Source organism: Vulpes vulpes, chromosome 15, assembly GCF_048418805.1.
Source record: "Vulpes vulpes isolate BD-2025 chromosome 15, VulVul3, whole genome shotgun sequence".
Classification (NCBI taxonomy): Eukaryota; Metazoa; Chordata; class Mammalia; order Carnivora; family Canidae; genus Vulpes; species Vulpes vulpes.
In genome coordinates this window covers 76,613,871-76,636,185 of record NC_132794.1, presented here as the reverse complement: position 1 = coordinate 76,636,185, position 22,315 = coordinate 76,613,871, and the positions used below count along the sequence as shown (strand labels likewise).

The window sequence follows — 22,315 nt, the reverse complement described above, 5'->3', positions numbered from 1 at the left end:
ATGAAATGAACCTAAGTAATATGCCTGATAGAAATTTAAAGTAATGGTCATAAAGATACTCCCTGAACTTGAGAAGAGTGGAGGACCTCAGTGAGACACTCATGAAAAAGTAAAAAGGAACCAATCAGAGATGGAAAATTTAGTAACTAGAATTAAAAATATCCTAGAGTGAATAAGTAATAGGCTAAGGAAGCAAACAAACAAACAAAAAAAAACAGATGAGGGTACTGGAGGACAAAGTAATGGAAAGCAATCAAGCTGAACAGAAGCAAGAAAAAAAACGAATAAAAGATGAGAATAATAAAAGGAACTCAGGGACACCATCAAGCATAGCATTTGCATTATAGGGATCCAAGAAGAAGAGAGAGAAAAAGTGGCAGAAATTTTATTTGAGAAAATAATAGTTGAAAACTTTTTGAATCTGGGGAAGGAAATAGAAATCCAGATCCAGCAGGCACCGATATCCCACAACAACCCAAAGAGGCCTGAACAAGAACACACAAAAATTAAAATGGCAAAAAGTAGTGATAGAGAATCTTATAAGTAGCAAGAGAAAATCGTTACATACAAGAGAAACTCCATAAGGCTATCATCTGATTTTCTACCAGAAACTTTACAAGCCAATAGGGAGGGGCATGATATATTCAAAGTGCAGAAAAAACAAACAAAAAACCCTGCAACCATGAATGCTCTATCCAGTAAGGGTACGGTTCAGAATAGAAAGAGAGATAAAAAGTTTCCTACACAAACAAAAATTAACGGAATTAATCACCACTAAACCAGTCTCACAAGAAATGTTAAAGGGGACTCCTCTGAGTAGGAAGGAAGGACCATAAGCAGGAATAAGAAAAGTAGGAAGCACAAAAGCAGTAAAATTAAGTATATTTATAACAGTCAAGAGACTCACAAAATAAAAGGATGTAAAGCATGATGCCATATACCTAAAACATGGGGAAGAGAAGAGAAAAAATATAATGCTTTCGGAATGGGTTCAAGCTTATGTGACATCAACTTAACATATGCAATGTATATCACCAACTGATACATGCAAAAGACATTATATATAACATTAAAGGTAATGACAAATCAAATACTGATAACAGATATTCAAACAATAAAGAGAAAGGAATCCAAGTATATCACTAAAGAAAGCCAGCAAACCCTGAGAGAGCAAGAGAAGAAAAGAACTAAAAAAGAACTACAAAAAATAATCATAAAACAAGTAACTGGGATGCCTGGGTGGCTCAGCGGTTAAGCATGTGGCTTCAGCTCAGGGAGTGATCCTGGGGTCCTGGGATCGAGTGTTGCATCAGGCTCCCTGTGTGCAGCCTGCTTCTCCCTCTGCCTGTGTCTCTGTCTCAATCTCTCTGTGCCTCTCATGAATAAATAAATAAAATCTTTAAAAAAATAAAAATAAAACAAGTAACAAAATGGCAGTAAGTACATAGTAACAATAATTACTCTAAATGTAAATGGACTAAACACTCCAATCAAAAACACAGGGTGATGGAATGGATTAAAAAAAAGCAAGATTCAACCATATGCTTCCTACAAAAGACTCATTTCAGACCTAAAGGCACAGGAAGACAGAAAGGGAATGGATGGAAAAGCATTTATCATTCAAATGGCAGTGAAAAGAAAGCTGGGGAGTAATACTTATATTGGACAAAATAAACTTTAAAACAAAGACTGTAACAAGAGACAAAGAAGAACACTATATAATTATAAAGGGAACATCAAGCAAGAGTATTTAACAATTTTAAGTATGTAACACCCAATATGGGAGCACTCAAATACATAAAACAGCTATTAACAAACATGAAGATAGTAACTCACAGTAATTCAATAATAGCAGGGGACTTTAAAACACTACTTAAATCAATGGACAGATCATTCAAACAGAAAACTGACAAGAAAACAACAGGTTTGGATGACAATGGACCAGATGTATCTAACAGATATATTCAGAACAATCCATCCTAAAACAGAATACACATTCTTTTCAAGTGCACATGGAATATTCTACAATAGATCATCATTAGACTACAAAACAAGTCCCAAAAAATTAAAAAGAAGGAGTCATACAATGCATCTTTTCTGACCACAACACTATAAATCTAGAAATGAACCAGAAGAAAAATTCTGGAAAGAACACAAATACATGGATATTAAATAACATACTATTAAATAATGAATGAGTCAATCAAGAAATAAAAAAGGAAATCAAAAAACATGGAGACAAATGAAAAACACTTTAGTCAAAATTCCTTAGGATACAGCAAAAGTGATACCAAGAGGTAGTTTATAGTAATACAGACCTGGCTCGAGAAGAAAAATCTCAAAAAAAAAAAAAAAAAATCCAACCTAATTTTATACCTAAAAGAGAGAGAGGGAATAAAAAAGAAGAAGAAAACCCCAAGCCTGTAAAAGAAAGGAAATAATAAAGATTAGAACAAAAATAAATGAAGCTAAAACTAAAAAACCACAGAACAGATAAATGGAACGAGGACTTAGTTCTTTGTGAAAAAAAAAAAATCAACAAAACTGATAAACCTATATGCAGACTCATCAAAACGAAAAGAAAGAGGATTCCAACAAAATGATGGAATGAAAGAGAGAAATAAATAACACCACAGAAATACAAATAATTATAAGAGAATATTATGAAAAATTATATGCCAACAAATTGGGACACATAGAAGAAATGGACAAATTATCGAAAACATGTAACCTGCCAAAACTGAAATCAGGAAGAAATAGAAAATTTTGAACAGACTAATTGCCAGCCATGAAAGTGAATCACTAGTCAAAATGACTCCCATCATACAAGTCTAGGACCAGATGGCTTTACAGGTGAATTCTATCAAACTTTTAAAAAAGAGTTGATATCTATTATTTTAAAACTATTTAAAACAACAGAAGAGTCAGAAAAGTTTCCAATTTCATTGTATGAGGCCAGCATTATACTGATACCCAAACCAGATGAAGACACCAAAAGAGAGAGAGAGAGAGAGAGAGAGAGAAACGATGAACACACATGCAAAAATATCCTCAACAAAATATAAACAAAACAAATCCAACAATACATTAAAAACAAATCATTCACCGAGATCAAGTGGGAATTATTCCTGGGATGAAAGGGTGGTTAACTATTCACAAATCAATCAACATGATACATCAGATCAAGAGAAAGGATAAAAATCATCTGATTATTTCAAAAAATGCAGAAAAAACATTTAATAAAGTATGATACCCACTTACGATAAAAATTCTCAACACAGCAGTTTCACACGGAATATACTTCAACATAATAAAGGCCATCTATGAAAAACCCACAGCTAACATCATACTCAATGGTGAAAAGATGAGAGCTTTTCCCCTAAGATCAGGAACAAGCCAAGTATATTCACTCTCTCCACTTTTATTTAACATAGCCCTGAAATTCTAGCCACAGCAATCAGACAAGAAAAAGAAATAAAAGGCATCCAGGTTGGTAAGGAAGAACTATATCTTTCACTACTTGCAGATCATATGACACTATATATAGAAAATCCGAAAGACTCCACCAAAAACCTACTGGAAATGATAAATCAATTTATAAAGGTTGTAGGATACAAAATCAATACACAAATCTATTGCATTTCTATACACTAAATAATGAAGTAGCATAAAGAGAAATTAAGAAAATAATCCCATTTATAATTGCATCATAAACAATAAATTATCTAGGAATAAACCTAACCAAGGAGGTCAAAGGCCTATACTCTGAACTATTAAAGATTGATGGAATAAATTGAAGATGACACAAATGGGAAAACATTCTATTCTAATGAATTGGGAGAATAAATATTGTTGAAATGGCCATACAACTAAAGCAATCTAAAGATTTAATGCAATCCCTATCAAAGTATCAACATTTTTCACAGAACTAGAATGAATAATCCTAAAATGTGTATGGAACTGGACAGCTACATGTTAAAAAGTGAAATTGGACTACTTACTTCCTACAACAAAATAGCAGTAGGGAACTGATTTCATAAATTATGGCACATGTATTAAAATGATACTACACAGATTTGATTAATTTTAAACAATAATGATATTAAAAACTGTATATGCTGTATAATGTTAAAAAATCAGGATTCAAATCTACACAATGTAGTTTATATATAAAAAAAGCATGTAAGATTTATATACTAATATATAAAGAGCAGAAAATAGGTCAAATGTTAATAGTAACCATTATTAAGGAATAATGGTTAATAAGGAATCCAATTGTCTAAAATTAGTATTAGTATTTTAATTATAAAATTAATGTTAATATGGAAATGCAAAGAAAACTTTTTAAAGAAAACAACATTGATCTGTACAAGGTTATAGTTGCTGTAAGCTTATTAATGCTGCAGAAGAATAAATATAACTGCAAAAATACACTCATCTTTCATGTCTACTCACAATCACTATTATGCCACAGCCAGAAGGAAAAGACACAGTATGTATGATTTACTTAGTCATTTTCAAAATATGAAGCACTCAGAACCAAAAAAATCACCCCAAAAGGTGTGGATCTCCTTCCTTCCTAATTGAAAAAGTATATCATGTAGCCTCATGGAATCCTGTTCAATGCACTCCTACTCTCTTACTAACAAGTCAAGAAGTGGCCATTTGACTACTTGATACTATTAATCCTAAATAAGTATTAATTAGAGACACTGTTTTTCCTTTAGGCATAGAAAAGCAGGTTGATGCAAAAGAAACAGCACTGAACTAGGAGTCAAACTATGTAGATCAAGTAAATTCTGCAACTCATCACTGAGTGACTTCTTTGGGCCAATTCCTTCCCTAGTGAAATAAAGGGATTAGATAATAAATCCTAAAGTCCTCCCTTTTCTAACATTCTAAAAATTAAAGTAACAAGCCCAAAAGCTAATCAGTGATGGCTAATTACACACACACACACACACACACACACACACAAAATTGTTAAGTCTAGCTTTTAAGTCACAATTGTGACTTCTTATTTAAACAAGCTTGCTACAATATGAAATACAAATAATGTATATAAGAAACTAATACCTATATGGACATGATCTCATCAAAGTTTATACCTTTCCTGGGACGCCTGGGGACTCAGTGGTTAAGCATCTGCCTTTGGCCCAGGGCGTGATCCCAGGGTCCCAGGATGGAGTCCCACATCGGGCTCCCTGCATGGAGCCTGCTTCTCCCTCTGCCTGTGTCTCTGCCTCTCTCTCTCTCTCTCTGTGTGTGTGTCTGTCGTGAATAAATAGATAAAATCTTTTTTAAAAAAAAGTTTATATCCTTCCCGTTCTTTTAATTACCTTTTATGGTTTTCTTCTACCATAATTTACTAAATTTAATGAAATAATTCACACTGAGGTTTATGACCTTCATATTCTTTCAGATTCCTCCTTAAAGATCTCATAGTACCTTGCTATTTAAAAGACATGAAAAAAATTAAGATAAAGATAGATTTCATGGTCTTTGAGAAAGAATAAAAAAAGCTCTAAAATAGAATAAGCAAGAAAATGTAAATGACACAATATACAATTTCATCAAACTGCCATTTTTAGAATGTAAGTTATACCTCAGAATAAACACATTTCATAAAATGTGGTATATCAAAAGAAATAATCTGTTCCCTATTATTTCAAAATATTATAACACAGACATAGAATTTTTAAGGATGTTCTTCCCAGATAAAAAGGGCTTACATATGTCTCCTAATACAAATGTATTTTTATTTGAAAAGCAAGTTTCCTTTATAGAAATCCAGTCTCATGCTCAAGAGGCTTATTACTTAGTTCTCTACAACTCAAAGTTTGCTTTTAAGAGCAGGATGGATGGCAAATTACTAATCTAAACAGGTGACAAATTAATGTAAGGGTTTTCACATATTGTTTTGAAAAACAGTATTTTTCTCTAAGCCTCATCCAGTACTTCCTCAACTTTAAACCTAAAATCTAATGAATCAGTCTATTCCAGAATCAAATTAAGTATTTCCTTAAATTCTTAAAAATATTATGAATATTCCACTATTTTAAGCCTGCCTGGCAGACCAATAAATAAGATAAATAGGAGGCATTTTACAGCATTTTCTTATTGCCTTCTACAAAAATTGGGATGGGTAGAGGCTGGAGGGCTGGAATATTTTTTGTTTCTCTAGATGATGATTAAGGTAAGAAAAGTGAAGGATGAGGAAGAAGTAAGGGAATGGAGAGATGAATGTAAATGGGAAGAAAAGAAAAAAGAAAAATTAGGAGAAAAAGAAAAGATGAGAGTAGTAAAGAAATAAAAGAATACTTAACCAAAAACAACATGGTATTTTTAGATAGCACTCTACCATATATTTTGAGTATCGCTCTCCAGAAATGTAGTATACTGAAAACAATAAATTGTAATTTAGCTCATTAGCATTTAGTTTATTAACATTTAATTCAATACTTTACTATATGTCAAGGGTTAATGCTAACTGCTTAAGTCAAAGAGGTATAATTCTCTGGGTATCAGAGTTTCATCCAGAGTAATACCAAAAAAACTCTAGTAAACTATTTTCTTGATTGATATCACTCCTCCATAAAACTATTCCAGCATATTATCCTCCAGAATGAGTTCAAAGGAAAGCTGGTTTGTAACTACTAATTTGTAGGACGGAAGTAGTCGTATCAAATGAAGTATGTACGAGCTGTCCCTGAATTTACAGCTGAGATAACGCAGCAGCCTAGAAAGCCAGGACCTAAGAGTTTCCTATATAAAAAATTACCAAGTGTGAAGGGCTCCATGCTATTTTTGTGTCAGAGAGAGACAGAGTCCCTGTTATTAAAGTGGCCAGTGATAATGCTCTAGAGCATGCTCTGACATATGGTTTCTTTTCAAAAATAAATAAATATTTATTTGTTGGCTTGTTTGTTTATTCATTTATTTGAGAGAGAGAGAGAACATGTGAGTAAGAGAACACATGCAGGGGAGGGGCAAAGGGAGAAGCAGACTCCTCACCAAGTGGGAAGCCAGACACGGGACTTGATCCTGAAGACCCAAGCTGAAGGCAGACGCCTAACCGACTGAATCGCTCATGTGTCCCTGAGACGCGGTTTCTTACCTTCTTTTGCCCCTGCAACAGACCAAGGGGGCAAACTTGGACTCTCAAAAAATAAAAATAGCATCTGTTACTGTAACACCTATCAGGTGTTTCAATTCAATGATTTACCTTTGGTACTGAGTTTCCTGGCCTGCAGCAATGGCAATACAGGACTCATTGTCAGCCTAGAAAAGGAACTTGCTCTGTTATTTGAAGAATTGAGACAAATTGTGGAAGTTTCTTTATCAGGCAGTGGTTTTGATATACACTTTATTTTTATTAAAACAGATACAATATCGATCCAGTAATCTTTGGATCACAATACTTGTATTCATGTCCTCAAGGAAGGGCCCCCATTTCTACCTGACACATATATATAAAAATTATGGACAGATTGATTGTTATCTTTTCTTATGTAGGGTCTTTTTTTAATTTAGTGAGATCTAGGGATACCAGAGAAATGGTTCAGTGCATCACAGCTCCTATGGACTTAGTCCAGTCACAAATATACATGAGAACAGATATTCAGTGGGTCAGAATCACTTGAGTCATTAGGTGTTTCCTATTACATAATATGGCCAGGCCTGCAGAATGAAGCAGATCCTTTTAATTGTGAATAATAATGAGGGCATATTTTTCTTTATATTGTTGTATTTCTTCGCATTGAGTGTGAGAAAGTAAAAGTAATGAAATCAGTACCATCACTAACTTTTCTATGTATGCATTATTTTGCAATATAGATGAAATATTACTAATTCTTTTGATTCTTCTCAGAGGGAGCTGCTCTTTAATGAAAATGAAAATGATAACAAATGTCTTTTTTCTCCATTCTGCTTTCTGTAACCAGTCTTTTAATGTTTGTGTGTTCCTTATAAAATTTAGAAGTGATTCATTATTGGATTCTGTTTCCAATATTGGTATGTCTGTAAACATGGTAGCACAGCCATTTTCCTCATACATGAGTACAAATAAAATAGTATTTTTTAGAGTACAATTTGAGAACTAAAAATAAGTTAATTAACTAAAGTATGATAGACATTACTAAAATACTATTCAAAAATTAAAGCACTAGTTCATTTTTTAAAATGAGTGTGTTTGGAGATTCATGAAACTCAGAGATATAACATACAATGAAGATTTAGGCTCCCTTGATGTTATTTATCTGTGTTTCCCTAATGCCTAGACTAATGCAGAGAGCACAAGCAGGTGATGAAAAATGCTTAAACAGATAAAAAGTTGGAGAATTCCAACATATATAAAGATTTCATTTATTTGAGAGAGAAAGAGAGAGAGAAAGAGAGAGAGCAAGTGCGGGCCAGGGGGTGAGGAGGGAGAGGGGCAGAGGGAGAGAGAGAAGTAGGCTTCCCAGTGAGCAGGGAGGCCCACGTGGGGTTTGAACCCAGGACTCTGGGATCAATAATCTGAGCCGAAGGCAGACAACCAAATGAGCCACCCAGGCACTCCTAAAATTCCATTATATTTAAATAAAATTTTTTCACACAGCAAATTTAAGAAAATCTGAAATTTAAGACCTTTTATCAAAATAATGTCTTTTATGACAGCATCCATTTTGAAAAATTAAACATAAAATGACAACTTTTAAAACCTGATAGATTATTTTAATTATACAAAAGATTCAACTCTGCCAAGGTCCCTTTCCTACAGGTATAGCATAAACTTCTATTTTTATCTACTACAGTCTATGTATTATGTTCAAAGTGACAGATGAGAAAAATGAAGCTAATGAAATACTGTGAAACATATACCATGCCAAACAGAAAAGGCCATCTTCTGATAGGATGATAGCCGACCATCTGTCCCCCTACTATTCAGTGACAATCACAAATACTCCATCAGTTTTCTAGTAGGTGGAGATGATAAATGAGGTAAAGACTTCTTTTGCAGATTCTGATGTTCCTTTCTGATCTGATCTGTGGTTTAACAGATGACTCAAAAGCACAGGGTTCAACAAACTTATTAATTTATCATGCTGTGAAGACGGAGAAAGGTCTGAGCTCAATACTGCAATAGGGAGTGGTACAGTTGTATTGAACTAAGTCTTGTAACTAAAAGCTTTTTTCTCAGAATTCTCAGATTTCAAACACAGCATGTTAGACCGCAATTAGGCTTCATTCTTAAAAAACCATCTCAATAATATCCCAGGAACTGTATTACACAAATAACATCACCCTTTCAAAAAAAAGATCAAAGTGAAAAGAATGCTCAGGGACAGAACCAGAACCCCTCTGTTGTAAGTGGCTTTCACAGCCCTAGGTGACAAGAGCTTAAGAGAGTCAGCAGCTTCACATCAAACTCAACAGCACGAGAACAAAGATTCTCCATAAGTCTATTTAACTTTTAAATGTTTAAGAAAAGGATACATGTAAAAATATAAATATAAGTAAAAGAAAAGAAAAAGATGTATTACTGTAACACTAAACAACAGAAAGCTGGAATGGCTAATTAATATTTAGACAAAAAATACTACTAGGATTAAAAATACTACTAGGATTAGGATCATTTCATAATAATGGGATCAATTAATCAAGGGGACATAACAATCATTAGCATTTATGCTAATAATATAACTTGAAACTACATAAGACAAAAACTGATTGAACTGCCAAGAGAAACAGAAAAATTCACAATTAAAATAAGAGATTTCAATATCCCTTTCTCAAAAATTGATAGATTAAAAGTAGGGAAAAAACCAGCAGGGATATAGTAGATGAGGAAACTTTCTGAGGTGGTATGTATGTTCACTGTCTTGATCATGGTGTGGTTTCATGGGTATGGACACACCAAAAATTATTAAGTTGTCAACCTAAATAAGTGTAGTTTAATGTATGACGTCTCAAAGACATTTAAAAACAGCAAAAAATTTCTTATCTGTAAAAATCTAGGCAGTATTCAGTAGGAAAGAGCTATGTCCAAAAGATTACAGATAGCATTGTACATTTTAGAGAGCAGGAAACAGCTACAATAAAATTATACTTTTTAGGAATAGACCTACATGCAAAAATAAAACTATGATAGGGACAAGAGAGGGAGAAGGGGAGTATAGATAATAAAGGGACATATCAGGCAGCACTATGCAAAACTAGGTTTGCAAAATTAATACTATACAAAAATAATATACAGGAGAGAGGCATGAAAAGGGAAAGAGGGACGTTTCCTAGTCTTAAAAGAAAAAAAAATATGTAAATAGTTAAAATCATGATGATAAAACATTGTGATATATGTGTGTGTGTGTGTATATATATATATATATATATATACACATATATATATATTCTTAAAACACAAAGATATATGAATAAATAACTGAATATTGGCAGTTTTTCCATTTTTGAGAAAAGGATATTAGTGAGGACAAAAAATAGGTTGAAAAGGTGAGAATATCTGCATTACAACAAGCAAATCTCATCTGATATATATACCCAAAGAGAGGGAAAATATATTCGTAAGATTTTACAATGTATTAAGCTATAAAGAAAATCAAACTCTCCAAAGTAGAACCTAGTTAACCATAATCTCTGATCATAATGCAATAAAAGTTGAAATTGAAAACACAGAATAGCACTCATTTTAGCATCACATACTTTAAAACTGAAGCAATGCCCAGAAGATTAGCCTGATCTGTATATAAGATAGCAGTCAAATCTATGAATCATCTCATGCTTTTAAACACACACATAAACTCATACTCATGAAACAAAAGGCACTGCCTCTCCTCTAATCTATAACCTTGAAAATACCTCTTTGTTTAAAAGGAAATAAAAACTGAAATTCAGGGGCACACGGATGGGTCAGTTGGTTAAGCGTCAACCCTTGATTTCAACTCAGTCACGATCTCACGGTTATGAGATGGAGACCTGCATCAGGCTCTGTGTTCAGCATAGAATCTGCTTGAGATTCTTTCTCCCTCTCCTTTTGCCCCGCCCCCGGTTGTGTGCTCTCTGGTTCTAAAATAAAAAAATGAATTGTTAAAAAGAACCCTGAAATTCAAAATACTTTTAAAATACATGAATTTAGAGACAAAATGATCCTACTGAGAAATGTTTAAGACTCAAATGAAAAAAATGAATGCTTAACTAAAGAACACATAAACAAAGGCAAGACATAAGTAGACAAACATGTTGCTGGATGGAAAGAAAAACATATTTAAAAGATGTCTACTCTTGCCAATTTAATCTTGCCATAATTTCACTGCAATCTCAATCAAAATCAAAACAATTTTCTTAGTTTAACAAGTTAACCGCAAAGGTTATATACAAAGTGAAAAGCAGAGAAACAGCCAAGGTAATTTTGAAAAATAATAAAGGACAACATATCTATCCTGTTAGGAATAGAAGCAAGGAGATAGCAAATAATGTCTACTCAATTTTTGAAGAAAATAATTATTAAGCTACAGATCTACACCCAGTGAAGATATCTTTCACAAACAAAAGTACTACAAACAAACAAAAACATGATTTCCTTCCAGGAGATTCTCACTAACCTGAGTGGTAGGTACACAGACAATTGTTTTATTATTGTTCTACAAATAATAGAAACAGAAAGCAACAGAAAAAAGGGGGGAGGGGATCCAGTATTTGGATTAATGGCATCAAAGGATACTGCAATAGATTTAAAAGAATACAGAATTCAGGATAAAACTGGCCAAAAGATCCAAGTTCCCTATGATGGCTTTCTATGGTTGCAGGTATGTATCTAATTTAACCAAGAACAAAAAGCAGTGGACAGAACACAGAAGATTCCTGGGCAACTGTTGTATTTCTTTTTTAAACATGTTTTTGCTTGGGGTACCTGGGTGGCTCAGTTGGTTAAGGTCTGCCTTTGGCTCAGGTCATGATCCTAGGGTCCTGGAATGTAGCCCTATATGAGGGGCTCCCTGCTCAGCGGGGAGCCTGCTTCTCCCTCTCCCTGCTTGCACTCTTTTTTGCTATCCCTCTCCCTCAAATAAAATAAAATCTTTAAGAATAAAATAAAATAAATAAAATGTTTTTTGCTTCTGTCAAAGTTACCAGCAAACACATATCAGCAAACATATTTTACATAGTCAATGGCTCAAAAAAATAGTTCCCCACTGCTCTCTCCACTCCTTTCCCAAATCCAGATGCAATTGTTTTACCTTTCTTCTCTATATTCCTAAATATATATTTCTACTTCTTCATTTTTCAGTTTTAAGATTATCTATTGACTTCTCACCATGCAACATATGGACTTAGCTCTATGTCCTGAACCTGTTCCCATCACCCATGCTTTATATACTTCATATCCCTTCAATCTTTCCAAGTATGAAGGGACCAGAAGAGAAGTATTACCATTTAACTACTAGGTAGCAGGAATATGGGGTTTACTACACTCCTTTCTGATACAGAAATACTTTGTAATCTAAATAAAAATTCTGAGAGGGAGGACCAAATTTTGGAACTAGGAAGTTTTGTTTTACAACTTTTTGTGATTTTCCTGATACAACAGATGTGTCTACTCTAATGATTACAAGAGAAGTTAAATTGACAAAATAATTATTACTAAACTCAGTTAACTCTCATCATAGATCTGCTCCTGTATATTCACTTTGGAACTAATATACTGGCCACTGAATTTCAGATAAAGAACCTAATAAAGTCAATATTAAAATAAAAGAATTTATAATCAATTATTTATTAAGGAAATAAGAGTTATGTGAATTATGCAGGTAAAATGCTAAACTTGTCAACTATTCTTGTCAGAGCAAGAGTATTCCTGCTTATAAATTCCTATTTTTCAAAGGTGATTTATCTGTTTATTTATTTGAGAAAGAGCATGAGTAAGCGAGTAGGGGGAGGGCAAAGAGGGAAGGACAAGGACAAGCAGACTCCACAGTGAGCACGGAGCCCTACATGGGGCTTGATCTCATGACTCTGAGGTCATGACCTGAGCCAAAATGAAGAAGTGGACCCTCAACCAATGGAGCCACCCAGGCACACCTGTTCCTGCTCATAAACTTCTATTAATAAATCCTTCATTCCCTTTATTCTTCCACCATGAAGTTGTCACATTATGGATTTTAAGATTATGTATCCATAAAATTTCCATATAAAGAAGTACATATTATAAAACTTTGAGACAATATTCAGGTAGAAACAGCTTAAGTTGTAGAAATTTGCCTCACTGCAACTCTTTCAGATTCTCTATCATCTAACTGAAAGACAGCAGTTGCAAAAGTCATCACAATTGCTATGGCCTTTTTATGTTGCCCATAGCCACAATTCTGCAACTCCTCACAAATGACACACCACAGCCAGATGAAAATGTATCGGTCTGTAATCTGTAGATGTATAAAAGTAGTCACTATCATAGTCATTCCAAGCTATCATGATCTTGAATAGAGTTTAAGGGTTTATGTCTTTTCAAAAGCAATAGTGTTTAGGTATTTAAGTAACTGTGTAAAGGCAATGTATATCAGCTACAAAAAAACATCCAAAACATGTTATAACTTTAACACTTAAATTATCAGCTTGGGACATTCCATTCTAATTCCCAAATAAACAGCTGTAAAGAGGAAAAAATAGTCAATTATTGGAAACAAATTGTAAAATTAAAGAACCACCATAATGCAAACAAAATGCAGCATGTAATATAGTACATTAGGCCCAAGGTCTCATGCAGAGAAATATGGTTGAAATGGCTTTTCACATCTGTACAGTGTAATAGTATTATGAGAGCTATGTAGGAGTCACAAAATAAAGTTTTATCAAACACTAAAGGCCTTTAATTTCTAACCTGCAGGTGTTACCTATTTGAAACTTCATTTAAAAATAAAGCAACTAATAATAAATTTATTTTTTATTGGTGTTCAATTTGCCAACATACAGAATAACACCCAGTGCTCATCCCATCAAGTGCCCCCCCAGGGAAAAACTAAAATAAAATAAAATAAAATAAAATAAAATAAAATAAAATAAAATAAAAGAAAAGAAAAGAAAAGAAAAGAAAAGAAAAGAAAAGAAAAGAAAAGAAGAGAAAATAAAATAAATTAAAAATAAAATAAAATAAAATAAAATAAATAAATTCTGGCTTTATGAATAAATAAATAAATAAATAAAGCTACAGGGAGCGCCTGGGTGGCTCAGATGGTTAAGCACTGCCTTCAGAGCAGGGCATGATCTCCAGATCCTGGGATCAAGCCCCACATCGGGCTCCCTGTTCAGCAGGAAGTCTGCTTCTCCCTCTCCCTCTCTTCTCCTGCTTGTGCTCTCTGTCATTCTCTCAAATGAGTAAATAAAAAATCTTAAAAAAAAATATTTTTTAAAAAAAGAGTTAAAGCAGCTGTTTAAAAGAAAAGATAAATGGAAGAGAACATTGTGTAGTTGTAATTTACCAAAGCAATGACACAGACTCCGAAAAAACTGAAATAACTATAGTTCTTTAGGCTTCTTGTTCTGAATCACTGATTAATGATAAATATCTCTAAAACTGATGTTTACTAAAGGAAAAGAGACAATAAAAGTAAAATGGTCATATAACATCAGAAAAAGTATGAAAAACAGGTGTCAATGGAGTAACATTTCAAATTTGCTTTACCTTGCTTAGCATGGGGCATTTGTTCAATACAATTTAGCTAGAGAGGTGTGTATCACCTATATATGTGTATGAGTTATACACTGCATACATACATATGTTCTCTCTCACACAATTCTCTCTCTTGTGTGCTCGTGCTTACTTTCATAAACACACACACACACACACATAAAATTTTTCCCATTCTATTAAAGAGAAAATAAAGGCAACGGAAGCTATATCTATCCTGTAAGAAACAGTAAAACATTTTTATATAGTTTCCCCAACTAACTTAAAGTGTACCCCACTCAGATACTGGGGGAAAAAAACAGATTTATTCTAAATGAGTTGTAGATTGTTATTGTTCATTTGACTTGATTTTCTGTTGAAAAGTAGACAAAATGTTTTCCTAACATGACTGTAAAAGGAGAATACTTCTACAAACAAAGGTAAGCAAGGTAGGGAAATGAATCAACTGAGAATTACTATTATTTCCTGGACTGTCATCAATTCTGGGAGACATCTTAGGAGACTTCCCTCAATACCAGCACGCTCTGCCGAAAGAGATCACCTTATATTTCATTAAAAATAGTAAAGTCTATATGTTTTGCTAATTTAAAATATCATTTTTTCTTTCAATCATGTAATCTGAATATTTTTTCCAAGCTGAAATACTAATTTGGGATTTGTAAAGCCACATTTGGTTATAAACATCCAACATAGTTAAGATCCTTCATGAAAGTCCTTTTTACATCCATGAATCACATAAAAATAAACTTGAAGTGCACAGGTTAACAAACAGAGCTTGTATACTTTATATGCTTTTAAAGCAAAGGAGTCTCACAAAGAGAAATATATGGATTAAAAAAAACTTTTTCATTTCATTCTCTATGTAAGATTGGATGTATTTCATTCAATGTCCACAAAAATCACTTCGCTTCTTTAGATAGTGTGAAAACAGGATGGCACAGAACCCGTTTTAATTAAAACTTACACTTTATCTCCCTTTCTGATATTTCCTACCCATTTCTTCTCCCTTCCCCTCTATTCCAGAACATGGAAGACTCCTAACTCTGGGAAACGAACTAGGGGTGGTGGAAGGGGAGGAGGGCAGGGAGTAGGGGTGACTGGGTGGCGGGCACTGAGGGGGGCACTTGACGGGATGAGCACTGGGTGTTATTCTGTATGTTGGCAAATTGAACACCAATAAAAAATAAATTTATTATTTAAAAAAACTTACGCTTTATTATTTCTCTAGCAATGTACAAAAAATTAAATTTTGGAACATATTTATACTACCACCTATTTGTTGTGACTTCTAAGATGATGAAAGAAAAAACAATAAAACAATAAAATAGCTCTTTTTATGAAGTCTCAAAAAAACAAGAAAAATTTCCTGGTAAAATTACAATAAAAACACAAAACAATAAACCTTTCTTGTTGGGCAGCTACCTATTATGTTTAACAGGCTTAAAACAAAATGTGTCAAAGATCAGGAGTAAGTTATCTGATATGTCAAGTGCATAAGGTCAAAGGTACAATTTTATTAGGTCAGAGTTGGTATAAATAAAATCTTACATGTCAAAGAGGAAGGGTCACAGACAAGGTGTATATAACATAAAGACATCACAGATGACAAGTAATAACTTTAAGTAGAACAAGTATGTTTACTATAGATACCTCCACTGATTAAAAATGAAACTTCCATATGAGTAAATATAAAATTGCTTTACAATATCACATAACTCATATGCTATATTGCATGCTTGTCTTCAGGAAGAAAGGGCAATAATCAAGAATAACTACGTTGTGAAAACTTAAAGAAAATTTCATTCTTTTGAGCTGAAATAGTATACAAAATGAAAACATCAACCAAATCTCAAATCACAACAGCTAAATAAGAGGCTATGTATGCTATAATAGCTACAAAAGTTGGATAATAGTCCACATTATTTTCTTCCAAATCACATGAACTAAATAATACTTTCCTTCTCAACTTTCTTTGTTGAAGTAAAACACACAAAATTTAGATTTAAATATACATAATAGCAATACTCCAGAAAATGTTTAAACAATTTGTTGTAAATTAAATAATATAGTTTTTTAATTAAGAGAACTTAATTAGAAATAATTTTTATAGGCAGCCCCAGAGGCTCAGTGGTTTAGCGCAGACTTCAGCCCAGGGCGTGATCCTAGAGACCCAGGATCGAGTCCCATGTCAGGCTCCCTGCATAGAGCCTGCTTCTCCCTCTGCCTGTGTCTCTGCCTGTCTCTCTCTCTCTCTCTCTCTGAATGAATAAATAAAATCTAAAAAAATTAAGAAATAATTTTTATAAATGGAAGAATTTCATTTGTAATGGAATAATTAATTTCTAATTTTGAAAGCAATTTAAAAGTTTTTTTCAAAGTGGCATTCACATACACGTAACACTAGTCCTAAACAGCAAACTTAGATATGAATGGGGATAATTATATGAATGATTCAAGTAAAAAAAAACAATCTTTATTATTCAGTCTTAAAATATCCATACAATTTAAGTAAAGGACAAAAATTATTTGAGGTAAACTAAATACATGATTAATAACATGTTTTATTAATGGTACCTAAAGCTATTCTATACAACCTTTCAGTTCAACTCAGCTCAGTAAGTTTTTATTAAATATCTTACAAATGTCAGGCATTATACCAAACAATAGATATACAGGAATTAAACATTAGGAGACTTCCAATTCCAGCCACAATGAACTGGCTTATCCTGGACTTATTTTCCAACTCAAAACGTTGCACAAAATATACAAAACGTCAATTTGAAGGCATTAAATAGCACAGAGAGCCAGGACTTGAGAGCCCATGATCCCTGAAAGAAAGGAAGCACATGAGGTGAGCTCCACACTCACTCTAAATTTTTCTTTAAGGGCTTATGTTGATTTTTGGCTTGGTAGAACACTGTAAGATGAAAATAGCATCCTCACTGAGCTGAATTAACAACAGAACCTGGTTTAGAGCTGCCAAAGTGATTGGAACTTGAGAGGCAAAATCCTCAAAAAGAGGAAATCATAGGGAAGCAAGCCCAAATAACTATGTAATTTCCTTTCAAGCATTTGGTCATGTCCAGAAATTCAGGAAAAACAGTAGCTTCAGGGCTCCTACCTTGCTAGGATTTATTGATTTATTAAGAAGCAACCAAAGAACTACCTGTGCTTCCTGACAGCATTCAATCCAGACCAAAGCCTCCAAGTCCTTGAACTCTCTGCTCCCCAACCAATCACCTAGCACAAGCCCACACATCCTATAGTAAGTCCTTTCTAACACCTTATTGAGAATCTCCATATATTCCCATAGTATGCAATTTCCATTCTTCTAATAAATGAATAAAACCCAATTTTATTCAACTACAGATGTGTTCCTGATGGGTCTTTGCCTGGAAAGCACTGAAAAAAAGCTAAGAAAAAGAATCAACCATAGCTTCACATAAACATTAAGCATCAATCTCATAGAGTTAGGGTTGATGAAAGAAGCCAGACACAAAAAGTACATACTGAGTGATACCATTTAAGTAACGTTCCAGAACAAACAAGACTAACCGATGGTGCTATAGTCAGAGGCTAGTTACCTTAAAAAAAAAAAAAAAAAAAAAAGATTTTATTTATTTATTCATGAGAGACACACAGAAAGAGAGAGAGAGGCAGAGACACAGGCAGAGGGAGAAGCAGGCTCCATGCCAGGAGCCCGATGTGGGACTCGATCCCAAGTCTCCAGGATCACGTCCTGGGCCAAAGGCAGGTGCTAAACTGCTGAGCCACCCAGGGATCCCCGACTAGTTACCGTTTGGGGACATGTCTGGGACAGAGCAAGAGGGAGCCTTCTGGGGTACAAGAAATGATCTTTATCTTCATGTGAGTGAAACATGTAAAAATTAATTAAGCTATATACTTGAGATTATAAACAGAAATAACATATTCATAGATTAGCAATGTCATTCATGTCCAGATAATAGTCTAATGTAAAATATTTATAAAAATATTCATACATAAAATTGCATTGTCAACAATTATAAGATTAAATAATACATTTCCAAAAACTTCTAAATACTGTGCTCATATAAAGGTATCTATATATATATGACATTTATATTGAACTATTTTCTAAGAAATCTAGAGCATCACTAAACAATTCTTTCTTATATTATTAAAATATCAAAATACGATAACGTTTTTTACATTAAAATATATGAATAACAGTATTACATTCTTATTTCTGTTTCTTGTTAAAATGTATACTAAAATGACACAAATGTAAACTAAAATGTATACTAAAATGACACATATTTTAATAGTTATTAAATGATATAGTTTTAAACAATCACATGAAAATGCAATTCTTTATGATAAAAAAGGGCATACTAGACAATCAACAAATATGTGTAAATGAATAAAAGTAAAGCTTACCACTTCTTCATCTGAAAGTTCTCGCCCTTGGATGCTGCTATTCTCCCTCACAGCTTGCTGGTGTTTTTTTCCTTTAATATGACTAAAAAGATACACCTCTGAAGAGATCTAAAGGCATAAAATCGAAGCAATTATAATAAACATAATTATGTCTGATTATAAATATTATATAGTCTAAGCCAGCATACTACATGCAAATTGAGATCACTCAAGTCTTTTCATACTAGGCTTAAAAATAATTTCTTTAAGACATAAATCTGAGGGACGCCTGAGTGTCTCAGTGGTTGAGTGTCTGCCTTTGGCTCAGAGCATGATCCCGGGGCCCTGGGATTGAGTCCCGCATCGGGGTCCCCTCAAAGAGCCTGCTTCTCCCTCTGTCTGTACCTCTGCCTCTCTCTCTCTGTGTTTCTCATGAGTAAATAAATATTTATAAATAAATAAACAAAACATAAATCTGAGAATCCTCTAGAAGATACATAGTCAAAAAAACCCATGCCTTCATAGCCAACCTTAACTGGGTATCATTTCTCCTACGTAACAAGATGCAAGTTTCAGCACTAAAAATGCTTTTTTTTTTTTGACCCCAGTAACCAAAAACATTGCTTGGGCTAACAATTAAGCATGTATATATCCATTTCAGCAGCAACTGGTAGCATCAGCACTTTGCTATGCTACTCCTAAATGCCACTACTACTTTTATAGTACTTTGTATAAAAATCATAACAGAAATCCATAGTACTCAGTATATGCTTTAGTATGAATTTTAAAAGACTGTTAGAATATATTTCCATAGTATAATAAACTTTAGTAATAAATTCTAACATCACAATGCTAATAACAACAACCTACCAAGACATTGCAGAGAGAACACTGCTTCTTTCTTTCATAAGGGGTCAGTTTGGGGGCATAATCAGTATTTGCATGCCGCCCACTGCTTAACTCAGCAGCTTTTTCTTTTCTTTGTTCAATCTGTTCCATGTGCCTTCGAATGCTTTCATCATGCTGTGAAGGAAGTCAAAGCGTGAGAATATAAAAAAATATTCAAATTATATTGAGAACTTGAGAACACAGTATTTCCATTAAACTTTCTAAAATAAAAGAATGTTTTAATGCAGTGTTAACCTGAACACTAAGAACAAGAATTTACATAAAGCTCTTTAATATCTGCTGCATGCACAGTAATGTCTCTTAAAGTGTACTTTCTAGACCTAAACCATGGGATATTATTCAGTGTTTTGTGGAAAAGGTTCTATCATCAAATAATTTTGAAAAATACTAAATTAAATAGATTTTTAATATAGCACTCTTTGGAGCCTCTAGTAGTTTCTGCACTCTATGACTCAATAAACCTAGTTTATACTAAGCCACATTTTCACACTTATTTGACTACAATACACTTTTGAGAAGCACTTCGGGGAACACACTATGAGAAATGCTGACCCATATGTGAAGATCAAGCTTATCCTCATAGCAGACAAACCCAACATGATACAGACCTCTACCTACACCAACTCCACACCATACCATTTCTAGTTGTTCTACACTTCCAGTGACTTCCCCCAAAGCAACAAAAGAAAAACAAGACTGAAAAAACACAATTCCAGACTTCTGTTTCATGTTTATACTTTTTCATATGACTGGAAAATTCATCCCACCAACCTACCTATCCTCCTATCCATTGAACTTATCTCTCTTCCAACTCAGGAGTTATTCTCTAAAATGCTTCCCTTGACTTTTAGAACCCTTCATGTTAGACTAAGGGTTCTCATCTGTACTTCCACAGCACTCCAAGTATACCTCTATCCATATGAAAAGTATCAGCATCTGAATCTCACACTAGATTAACAGTTTCTTGAAACTCAGGATCATGCCTCACTCATCTCTGTACCCCATGCCTACCACAAAGCTCAATAAATTTTTGCTGCATTAAATTTAAATGAACGATAAAAGTTGTAAGACTATACAAACAATAAAATATGGTCTTCTATTTTATGGAATTTACTATCTCTGTGAGGAGCCAATGTGGAAATAATTGTTACACAGTGTGAAATACACTGCTAGAAACTGCATTACTAATACTAAAGATTTTCTAGAAAATAGCGGTTTATCATAATTTCCCAAGTTACAATTGCACAATTCACAAGCAATGAAAAGCAAGAAAAACTAATTATACTAAACATCTTGTAGCTAATTTGTAAATAATTAAAAGTATGAATATTAGAAGCTAAACAGTAATGCCTTCAAGTCACTGACAAATTGGTTATTAATAAAACAAGAAATGTTAAAATTCCTTTAATTACTCTCCAGACTATTTTAGCTTATTAAAATAAATTTAGTTTTTAGATAGCTGAGTTAGATGTGATCATAACCAAATCATGTAAGTTCTATTACCCAAATATTACAAATACAAATTAATTAAAATTTTTACACAATTCCATAAATAAAAAACTAATCTTATGCTCTATTGAAAGTTCTAGAATAATATCCTTACCTTGAGCTGAATCTTTTTCTGCAGCTCTTCCATTGCTTCTTGTTGAGCAGCTGTGAGTGCGGCCAATCTTTCTTCCCTATCTCTGTAAGAAGATAGTAAAAAATTATAAACTCAACAGCTTGGAGTAACAAATTTCATGAGATTAAAAAATATAATTGGGATACAAAGACTTATATATTCTAAAGGGTTAATATTTTTGTCAGGAGAAACCTGACAAACACAATCTTAGCCAGGGGATAAAGATTACTAAAATTATTCTTTTCTGAGTGCCTAAGTCCCAAATATATGTTCAATAAATAATGTTTAAGAAACAATACAAATTCTTAGTTGTAAAAATATATTTCTGGACCCAGATCAGGTATGGGTTGGAATACTACCTCTGGAGCTCTCACTTAAACATGGCATGTTGAAAACATATTTATATCTGTTGCCTTCCAAAAAGCCACAAAAAGCACAAGAAATAAGTAGAAAAGGCATAAAATCACAAAGGCAAAAATAAGAGCAAAGGAAATAATCACAAATTATGAAACATACAAAGAAATATGACCAGGCTTAGAAAAAAGCAGTCAACTGAAACTGTCTCTGAAGGAGGCCATATGCTGTATTTAGTAGACAAAGACTACAAAACAGCTGTTACAAAGATGTTCAAAAAAATTAAAAGAAAGTATGCCAAACTAAAGAAAAATATGATGGCAAAGATTCAACAAATAGAGAACCTCAACAGAGAAACA

At 33.4% G+C, this 22,315-nt stretch overlaps 1 protein-coding gene and 1 pseudogene across 30 annotated transcripts in view; one reads left to right on the top strand and one right to left on the bottom strand.

Annotated features, from left to right (window-relative positions):
• The window catches only part of SCAPER (S-phase cyclin A associated protein in the ER), a 420,028-nt gene that overhangs the window by 264,499 nt on the left and 133,214 nt on the right, over positions 1-22,315 (bottom strand). For all 30 annotated transcript variants that reach the window (XM_072739204.1, XM_072739209.1, XM_072739212.1 and 27 more), the window contains 3 exons: positions 21,585-21,666; positions 19,943-20,095; positions 19,094-19,201 (listed from right to left, as the gene is read on the bottom strand). In XM_072739204.1, the coding sequence (XP_072595305.1) occupies positions 19,094-19,201; positions 19,943-20,095; positions 21,585-21,666 (343 nt within the window). The remainder of the gene's footprint in view (positions 1-19,093; positions 19,202-19,942; positions 20,096-21,584; positions 21,667-22,315) is intronic.
• On the top strand, positions 6,688-7,404 carry LOC112916981 (ragulator complex protein LAMTOR3 pseudogene; annotated as a pseudogene).